Consider the following 10,523-nt stretch of genomic DNA (forward strand, 5'->3'; position numbering starts at 1 on the left):
GCACCACTTTCTCTTCCAGTCTTTCCACAGTCAATCCAGTTCTTCATTGCATACTACTATTTCAAATAAAAAAAAAATCTGCTGACCATCATTTGAAAGTATATTCCCTCCTCGCTCCACTCTCAAACAAAAGATGGATCAAACATTGAAAACTTGGAAGTTTTCCCCACTGAATGTTTATGCACGTAGTGTTTTTGGAAAACCACTGAAGATTCATAGATTTCTTACAAATAAATATTTACAAATTAATTCCAGTTAACTAACTGTATTTGGACAAGGATTCATATCAGAAAGTACATCCTCATGTACACTGTGGAGAAGCTTTATGTCAGTAGGACCATTAGAAGATCAATGCTCCATAGGTGTCCACAAAACAGGCAAATATTTCCAGGCAAATATGCTAAAATGCTGACTAGTAACCACATTCTTGTGTAGATAAGGTAGGGGACAGAGGTGAAAGCTTCAGCCTGTGGCTCACCCAGTGGGTATATGTTTAAAGTTGAGGCTGCCCTGTCTATAGCAAGTTTTGAATATGTTACATTCAAGGATACAGCATTATTTAGCTAATCCAGGCAAAGAGAGAGGCTCAGAAAGCTCAATATACTTATGAAAAACAAAGACTGTTTCATACTGAGTTGGGTTGAGGACTGTTTTCATTTCACTCAGAAACATATCTCCCTCTGCATATAATAACAGTCTGTAAATTCTCCTCTAGCTAACCAGGAGCAAATACATCTGAGTGGCTCGATAAGGTAATGGGTGATAAGAAGCATCCATACCTTCCGGGCTGAGCTCCTGGAACACCTAAGGATGTTTGGAGGAAAACATTAAGCAAAAGCAAACAAATCACAAGCTTTCCTGACCCTAGACCCCCAAAATCAAGGAAGCTGTACCTGAGTAAAACCAGAAATTGGGCTCCTTATTACAGTGTATGCAAGACAGACGATTAGAAGAAATAATTTTCTATGCTCTTATATGAAATCCAGGCTTGACTTATACCTATAATTTGAAATAAACTTCATTTTAATGACTTAAATTTCACTGCTAATAAGAGCGGTCCAATCAAACTACAGGCAAAGAGTGTGAAATAATTTACAGGTTTTGTCTGAAAAGGTCAAGGTCTTAAACAAAGAAAAGTGACTTTTCCTACCAAAGTGCTTGCCCCTCACTGTGTAAAACTAATAGACCGCTATGAAAAATAATACCTGTCTTTTGTGCCCAAAGTATCTTGTTTACCAAACACACACACATATTAATTACCAATCAGCTGCTGCCAAAACGAACAACACGTGGCTGACAGAGGTCCCCATTGCCAGACAGTGAAAATGAACTTAGTTCTTTCCACTGAAGTTAATGAAGCTATGACAATTTAAATTAGCTGTGAACCTACCCCAATTATCTTTTAGCTTGCCTGCACAAGGACACTCAGGAAAGTTAAGCAGAACTAACTAAAAAGCCGTCAAGTTAGAAGAGAGTGAGGCATGTTGAACTTTGCATGGATTTCTTTCGCTCCTCAGTTGGGTGTCTAAAAGGTTTGTTTGTTTTTCTTTGCTAAGCTAGATAATTTGGTTTGGCTTTGCAGGACCCACTCCTGCACACAAACTGCTGGTGCTTAGAGCAGCTATCCCCTTTGGGATGTATATTCACTTGGCATCTCTCTTCTGTGCAACCATTCTCTCTGTTCTTGTGGCATTCCTCATCCACCCTCTTTTTTCACCCTTGTTAAGTTCTGCACATACCCAGTATTTCCAGCGACACGCCAGCCCGGTGAGAACCCCCTGGCATCTGTGAAGGAAACCCTTGAGCTGCACAGCAGACCTTCTCCTGCTGGCTTATCAGGCGACACATTTCGTGTGTGATACTCTTCTGGAAGAATTAAATTTGGAGCTTTTAAAGACATCTTCCGCTGGAGATCTCTTCTCTGTTACATCTCAGAAATGCTGCTGGGAAGAGCAAGTATTTGAGAAGCTTTTTTTTTATTTTTTAATTTTTTTTATTTAAGAGGCATGGCCTGGGTTTTGAGGGAGGTAATAAGCTTTATTCTTCAGGACTGCAATGCTGATATGACTTTGCTAAGGGCCAGATCCAGAAAATTATTAACTCAAATTCCCAAGCTGTCATTTAAAAACCCGAGTGAGGAGCTGAAAGCATATTGCATGGACAAATGCAGATCCAGGGATAACGGATGAGTTGTCCTGGCTTTGTGGCTCTTACAGTATAGCAGCTTGTACTCTGCTGGCTCAGAGCATAAGGAGCACACACACACGCCCCTTTCTGCATCCCCCTCATCTATAAATACCCTGAGCTCTCTGTGTAAGGGATGGGAGGGCAACTCAGCGAAGCTGAACAACTGCAACAGAAATACATAAGCACTTTTATGTCTTTCAAACTCATAAAAGCACTCTTCAAAACTTTCCCCTGGAGGTCTGACTATGCTCTGCTCTCCCAGCTAGCGATAATCACATCTGAGTATCAGTAGGATTCCCTGGGCCAGTGTCTTGGCCTCTCCGGGTGGGATGAGAGATGAAGTTAATACGTTTTAATATTAGAAAAGAGAAGGCAACAAAGTCTAAAATACAGCGTTTTAATTCTGTGCAGTGAAAACGGATGAGTTGTGAGAAGCTGTAGTAAGGGGAGTAAATGAAGCTAGGAAATCATCCATACTGAAGAGTTTACTGTGGCATACCATTCAGATCAAAGGAAATTAACTGCTGCATGACACCGGTGAAGTCATGATTCCTCAAATCTGTTTTGTGATTCACGTTCTTGTTGGAGAAGTAAAAGATTGACCTCCATCCTACTTTGTAATGTCCCCTAGGCTTACCGACTTCTCCATTTTAACCACATTTTAGTTTAAAACTACTTATTTCTGATCTTACCAGGGCTTTTCTCTCTTGCTGTGCCTCTACGCTAAACCTTGGTATTTACCAGCTCGCATCTCATGAATAACATTACTGTCAAACTCTCCTAGGTTATAATTACATGAAACAAGATTTGAATGGGGCAACACCCAAGATGAAGATACCATATTCGAGACAAGAAAATGTAACACCTACAAATGACTAGTTTAATCTTCCAAACACGTTAGAAAAACATTGATGATAATCTCCTTCAACAGGCACATTTTGATTCTTTGTAGGAAGTGAAGCAGAATATACCTAAAATGTCTAACAGAGAGGCTTTATTTCAGGACGTGGAGCTGACCAGCCCCAGGAACGCATTTTGCCTGGTATCAGACGCACGGGGATGTGACACAGGCCCTCTCTTTTTTGTATGTGGGTGCGAGACAGAGGCTGCCGGAAAACCCAGAACTTGTACATCAGGAGAATCTCTCTGTAGCTGACCCCAGTGAAGGGCATCAGCTGGCATAGACCTTGGTACCCTCTCAATGTCACAGGCAAACATAATCAAGTCTTGTTTTTCACTGTGTTTCCCTGGAAGAAGCTTAGTGATTTAGCAAGTCATATACTTGCCATTAAAGTTTAAGTCAATGCACTTTCATTTCAAAGACACATTAGATACATATGCACACATCTATACATCTTCAGAATCAATCATACATCTCTCATAGATGCATCAAGCTGCAGTCCTTTTAAGTTGGGTGAAAGTCATGCGTAGGTATTTATTGCCATAATATCACGAGTAAGCCAGCAGAGTACTGCACTGCAAAGCAACTCCTATCGCATGCAGCATACCTCCTCCTGTTGAAAAGCTCCTGAAACTTTGGATGTTTCTATAGAGATATGTACTTGGTAATTTATAGTAGCCGAGGATCTCCCCTGCAGATTTTATTATCCTTCTTTAGTGTCACTTTCTTCCTTTTCTTTTTTCTCTCTTATGCTCTGCCTATTTCTTTTTATCCTCCCAATGAAAATGTCAAATATAGAATCCAGAGTAAGCACTGGACCACTCCACCGATATACAGCCAGTGATCGTACAGCAACCTCTGTAGGTGCTTTCTGCTTCAAGTTATGAACTGATCATAAATTCGGGAAGAGAAGAATGTAGCACTAACTGTAGACTTTTTTCTACTCTAATGGAAGCAAAGCTGGTTTAAATTAAAAAAAAAATAAAAAGAGAAAAAGCTTTACATGGCATATAATATGCTCTCAATATGCTCTGCCGTGCAAATATTCTCATCCCCTTCTGACAGTATGTGGGTTTATTGATTAACTTTATAATTAACCACTATAACACAGGGCCTTGAAAGCTTCACCGGTCTTCATTTTGTTAGCTTACTTTATCCTCTCCACACCCTGTCTTTCTTAGATTAAGGTCAGTCCCCCAGTATGAACACCCAAGCAAGAACTGTAATTGTTTGCAGGTTTCAGTGTAGTTTCAACTTTAAGTGTGAAAGCCTAAAAAAAATCCTAATTGCAGCTGTCAATAACAGTGTGGCAGCTACTGTTCACATCATTTGCAGCTTCTGTTGCAGGGAAGCACATCTGACTCACTTAGTACATAACACAGAACTTGCTATTTCAAGGCAGCCGCTGTTTTAGCGGTCAGACATCTACTCAGCCTTGACTTGATAGTCTAAAATAAATATCCTTGAGCAATTGTACAAAAACACCTATGCAGAGAGCAAGTAAAAAACCCCACTGTTTATAGTTTGCAGATGCTTGGGAGAAAATATTCTACATAACTTACCTCTAAACCGCTCTGACAATGGCTAAACGGATTAGGGAAGCCAGAGAATGGATTTTAAAATACAAAACACCATGTGATCAAGCCTAGGCCTTAATTATTTTACCTGCAGTTTCCCTCTCTCATAGATAGCACTTTGACAGATGGGTGCCAAATGATGGACCATCCCTATTGTCAATTATTTCAGTTGTCTCAGTTGCTCCTTTCTAAAGCTGGCACCAATCTCCTGCTGACACCTCTGGCATGCTAACACGTTAAGCAATTCCTTTTAATTAGCTGAGTCACACATCCAAGTTGGCAAGCTTTCTTTGAGGAGCCTCCATTCTCAAGTGATGTTTCTTATATTGTCTCCTCAGTGTAGAAACAGTCAGTCAGAAGGTACCAACTGGTCAAAGTCTACATGCTGCTGTGGGCTGCTTCACTTGTATGCCAGCTAAGGACGGCTAATCATCAGGGGAGTAAAGTTTATGAGTAGGAGAAAATTGGGAAAGTAACTGAGTTGGAGGCAGTTTCTCTTTACATGACCAAATTTGATTTCCTGATACCTTTTTACCACAGTGTTAGTTACAGGATGCAGGTAAAATGCTGATATCGATATTTCTTTCACATAACTCTGCAAGGTTGCAAGCAGAATTGGACCAAGCAGCCTTTTTCGCCTCCCTTCTTAGGCTGCCTTGTACTGTTGCTTTATTTTGTCAAATCAGAGGTATAGTCTACTGCCCAAGTCATTGCACCTAGCTGCTGGGGTAGAGCTCTCTCTTTCCCTGGGATACTCTAAGAGTGATTTCAAGCACTGCTGAGGTGAGAAACCCAAAAGCAAGAAGGGTGCTGTAAAAGAATGAGTAAGCTTTTCCTGGCATTTCTAGGTGTATTCCCAGTTGATATTCATATGTTTCTCCTTAAAGTAGTTTGCTAAATCTTAAGAAGGATCTCTTCTATTCTGAGAATAAGATATTTTTGTTTGCATTATTTTCTCAAAACAAGATCTCTAATGACTAAATGAAATCTTAGTGAATACTAAGACTGGATTACGAAGCTTGACACTGGATTTTAAAACTGTTTTAAATCTGCAAGGAGTAAACTGCCTTAGGTGACTACTGAGTTGCTCCCCCTCTCTCACCCTGAGAGGCAATTAATAGTTAACACTTCGATACAAATGAACCTAAATTTCCCATCTGAACTTTTGGCCTCTGATTTCTCATGGATTACGTCCAGAGTTGTAAGGCACAGCCATCTACATTTCTCACAGGCATTTCGGTATCTATAAAAAAAATGCCAAGAATACTTCTATCCAACTCCTCTTCCAGGCAAAGATTATAAAGCAAAACAGCTAATAACCACAGCCTCCCCTGCAAACACTCGGAGCATGCCAACTGCAGAGTGCTTGCAAATCTGCAAGGAGCAACGTACAAACCAAGCTGTAACTGGCCTCTCATAAGATTTTGGCCTGTAAGTGAAAAAGTCGATGTGGCAACAAGAAGAGTAATGAAAACCCTTGGTTTCTGATGTCTGCTCTGTTTCCACATGGTTAAGTACAAACCGAAATCGCTCACCATGAGAGGCTGCCAGCCCTCCCCTGTGCAACAGCCTTGCTAAAGCAGATGCTAATCCAACCAGGAGCAAAACCCCGGCTCTTGTACCATGCTGCAGAACTCATGTTCGCTGTGGAGCATAAGCTCTCACTGTCAGGAAACCAACCACAAAGAAACCCATCATGGCAGCATGGGTCAGTGGCCAACTCTCAAAAAATAAAAAATAATAATTAAAAAAATCTGCCATGGCAAAGAGCAGAGATGATGGTTGTTGGGGGCAATATTTTTGCCATTATCCTGAGTTTTCTTACCAAGTAACAGCTGGCTGCCACATGCCAGTGTCCCGACTTAAGAAATAGCTGTAGTGGAACAGAAACACAGAGCAACAGAAGTGCTTGAGGCTTATCAGGCTCCTGTTCTCTCTCCAAAGCTTTCACTGGCATGTTATTCAACATCTAAAAAGCACTAGGAAAGGACACTAGGATAGCTTAGGAAAGCTATCGAGACCACATAAGAGAAGGTGAAGAGCTCTAACTGTACTGAATAAAATCCCCTCCTTTACATGAAATGAAAATAGACCACATCTAGCACTCCTGGAATGAGCTCTTAAGTGAAAAAAGTACCTTGCAGGAGCTGTGCTTAGCAAGAAGAAGTCTGTGCTTGTGTCCTACACAGGGTCCTTAGACACCATGGCCATTTACGCTCAAGTTGCTACACTGATTTTAAAACACTTTTGACTCATTGAGGTTTTTTGAAGAAACATAAAGCAAGCTTCTTCTGTTACCAACAGTGCATTTGCAACACCTGGAGCAGTGAAGTTTATTTTAGTCACCTGAATCACCCCACTGGGCACTCAGCAGAGAGATGCGTAGGAAGGCTCCTTTCTAGAGTCCCCCTTTGACCTTGAAGGAAAATGTAAGGTTTATGTGTCGCTTAATAGCTCTTCAGCTAACATATCTGGTTGTAACAACGTTAACATTTGGTATATTCAAAGCAACTCTACAAAGTTTTCTTGGACAAATTCTCAAGCCATAATGAAATCAATCCCAGGTCTATACTGATTTAACGAGACCAGAATTACCTCCCAAGGAACCAAAAGTTGATGCAAGTGAGAAGAGAGTCAAGTTGAGAGATTCTAACTCCAATATTTTACGACACTGCCAGAAGAAAGGATTCACTTGCTGTTTTCAGTCACACTAACGTTGTAGTCAGCCTGTTTCAGAGAATACACTCTCATGTTGAGGAACCCACAAATTAGCATCCTCAACAAACCCTCGAGAAGTTAACAAGGATCTGCTGCAAACAAATCCCATTTTACTAACAGGTGCTTTCTGGTGATATAAAACTCTACTTCTTTGCAGAAATAATTATAAACTGCTTTTGCTTAATCCCTAGAAGGCAGACCTTAACTGTGTAATCTAAAGAAAGAATCAAAGCAAAATTAAACAAAATTAGCAGTGTATGCCTGGAGCATGGTTCACTCAGGATTTAGATGACCTAAATCACAGATGGATTATTTTTCCCTCTAGTTGCGAGAATGACTTAAACTTTTACTGACCTTCTGTGGTTAATTCAGACATTTTTCTGAAGTTTTCACTGCAGTCTACTCATTCAGTGAGCATAACAACTCCTCCTTCTGAACAAAACATAACTTCTGCCCTAAGAAAACTGTGGGATAGTAACTATGGATATATTGTGGTGTGTAAAATAGGGATAGGGGTATATTTTTCCAACTAGTGAGATGTCATTCTTCATTGTATCCTCCCTCCAAACTTGCCACTCCACTTATTAATCAAAGGGTTTATCCAGGACTACTCCTTTCATTTTTGCTTTAGGTCCTAACGATGTCAGATGGCTGTGGGTATAGGCAAGGGGTGATATAACTTGCTTTAAAAAAAATAAAATGAAAACAATCATTTCCACAATGACATACTCGCCATTGCGTAAGCTCTTTTGCTCGCCTGTGCTGGTGACACAGAAAACAGCTGTCATACAGTATCGCTCATGTTACTTTATGGAAGACAAAGAGAAGCTTTAGGATAGCTAAAACTCTTCCTTGAGTAACGCAGTACAGTATCTTCACATGGTTCACCCTCTCCAACTGCAGTCATGCTGCTCCTCTGATAGAGGAGGATTGCTCTGTGAATGCTTATCAGAGTCCTTTCTATAATGCCTTTGTGATTTCAGAAAGAAAACATTAAGTTGCTTCTTGGTAAACAAGCACAAACCTTTGGAAAGCTCCCACGGTAAAACCACAAATGCTCATCATCAAGTTGTTTGGGGCAGACAAGTTGCACTACACATTTCGACAATGCTAAAGCAAGCTGTAAAGAAAGCTTAGGCTTTATGCTTCAAATTACTGTCACAGCACCAAGGAAGCTTGTTTAAAATTTAGTCTGCGCTTTGCATTATAACGTACCATATCATTTCTTAACAGAGATCTTAAAATGAGCACGATCAGAGTAACGGAGAGAAGCTTCAAGATGTAATTAAGCGAGTGTCGGAGGAAGGGCTGTGCTTTCCAAACAGCTGGCTTAAGTCTCCCGAGCGACTCCCTACAAACCTAACCCTTGGCTTGCCAAGCAGCAGTTTGTTTTGAGAGCCAGCAACAAGGCTGCTGCTCGCAATCATTCCCTCTCCCTACTTACAGTTCGGTGGTGTTGGGGGGGATGTCCCGGGGAACCTGGACCACCTTGCTCTCCTGACAAATGAAGACCCTGCCCGCGCAGTGGCAGGCGTGGTGCTGGCATGCCGAGCAGCCTGCCAGGAAAACCAGCAAACAGGCGAGGACTGGAGACATCTCTGCCTTCACATCTGTGCCCATCTCCTTCATCTCAAAGGGAGGAATGCAGAGACCTCCCAGCCTAACGCCCTGAATGAAAGATCCGCCCCAAAAGCTGGGACAAACCACGTGGCTGTTGGGGGATGACTTCTCAGCAAGTTTTGGTTCATGGCCCCAGATCCTTTATGACCTTAGAGTAGGGGTGGAAAGAAGCAATGATGAATTTCCATGACAAAAGTATTTTATATTTTAAGTGGTGTTGAAATCACAGGCCCAAGCGGAACTAACCAGGGTGGTTTTGATGCACTGGGTATCTGCACTGGGAAAAGGTCCTTCCTTCTCAGCTACTCTATTTTGCATGTCTTGTTTGGTAAGACCAAGGGACAACAAAGCATTTTTACTTTCTACAGCCCAGGCACTTTTGTCCCTGAAGGAGAGGCACTATATATGCTCCCCTTCATGGATGCAAGAGCCCCTGCTTTTGTGTTGCTCCTAGGCAAAAGAAATGTGTTATTTTTGTATTTTATAGGGTATATAATATATTTGATAGGTTAAAAGCTATACAGTCCTAAAGCCAGCGCTAAATAACACGCCTTTATTTTCAGCTGTGATTATTCTTCGTGCACTTGCTGATTAATCTCCTCTTTTCCTTGGCACCTCTCCCAAACAGGAGAAAATGCCACAATCCCAATGGTCCCCAGGGACTGGTAAACTAATTTAATCATCTGGGAAAAAACCCAGAAATATACAGAATGGCTATTTGTGACACAACAGAAGGAAAACAGCTTCAAGAATACCATCATAAGGCCTGGATGTTGAATCCCCTCTTTGTGTCCTTATTTGTTTTGTTTACTTTTTGACTGATCTAAAATATCTTTCATGTTACAAATGGGGAAGGGACCTTGCTAACTCCTTCCTGGCACTCAGTCATGCTGGACCAGGCTATCATCTGGAACCAGGGTTTGTCCACAAGACACCTGAAATGAGGATTTTGAGATACAAAGGTGGGGGGGTTTGTTGGTTTTGGTTTTTTAATTTTTTTTGGTTTTTCGTTTCTTTGTGGTTTTTTTTCTTTTAAACAGTAAATAGCTGTTTCAGACACACAGAGCTGTTAAGTCACGTGCATTTTAAGTGAGCGCTGGTGCTGGATTGTCATGGGTAATTCTGCTGAACTTGACTCATGTTCAATCCTTCACATTGCTCAGAAGGATTTTAATCTTGTTAAAAGCAGCTGGTAGGTTGTTTTTGGGGGGTTTTTAAGTGTTTTGTTTTTTTTTTTCTTCTCCCATAATCAAAAAGCATAAGCAAATGTAATGAGACACAAGACAGCATCTTTTCTCTGAAGTGTGCTGGCTGAAAGATTCTACCATTCTCACCTTTAAAATAAGCATCAAAATGTAGATGTTTCTGAAAGGAGCTAATTATGATTTTCAAAACTAATTCAACTGATTCTTTAAGTTACCCTTAGAGTTACCCTAATTTTACCAAATCTCACCAGATATTTGTTATTTTTCTCCACTCACTTAAACCTACTCAAGATGAGAACAGTGATATTTACATGT

The 10,523-nt window shown here is 40.9% G+C and overlaps 1 protein-coding gene across 1 annotated transcript in view; it reads right to left on the reverse strand.

The window, feature by feature from the left end:
• Positions 1 to 9,012, reverse strand: part of FSHR (follicle stimulating hormone receptor) — an 81,430-nt gene extending 72,418 nt beyond the window's left edge. The window contains exon 1 of the mRNA XM_072858457.1: positions 8,828 to 9,012. Within this exon, the coding sequence (XP_072714558.1) occupies positions 8,828 to 9,012 (185 nt within the window). The remainder of the gene's footprint in view (positions 1 to 8,827) is intronic.
• Between the last annotated feature and the right edge of the window lie 1,511 nt (positions 9,013 to 10,523).

The sequence above is a fragment of the Ciconia boyciana genome, chromosome 3, assembly GCF_034638445.1.
Source record: "Ciconia boyciana chromosome 3, ASM3463844v1, whole genome shotgun sequence".
NCBI classification, from domain to species: Eukaryota; Metazoa; Chordata; class Aves; order Ciconiiformes; family Ciconiidae; genus Ciconia; species Ciconia boyciana.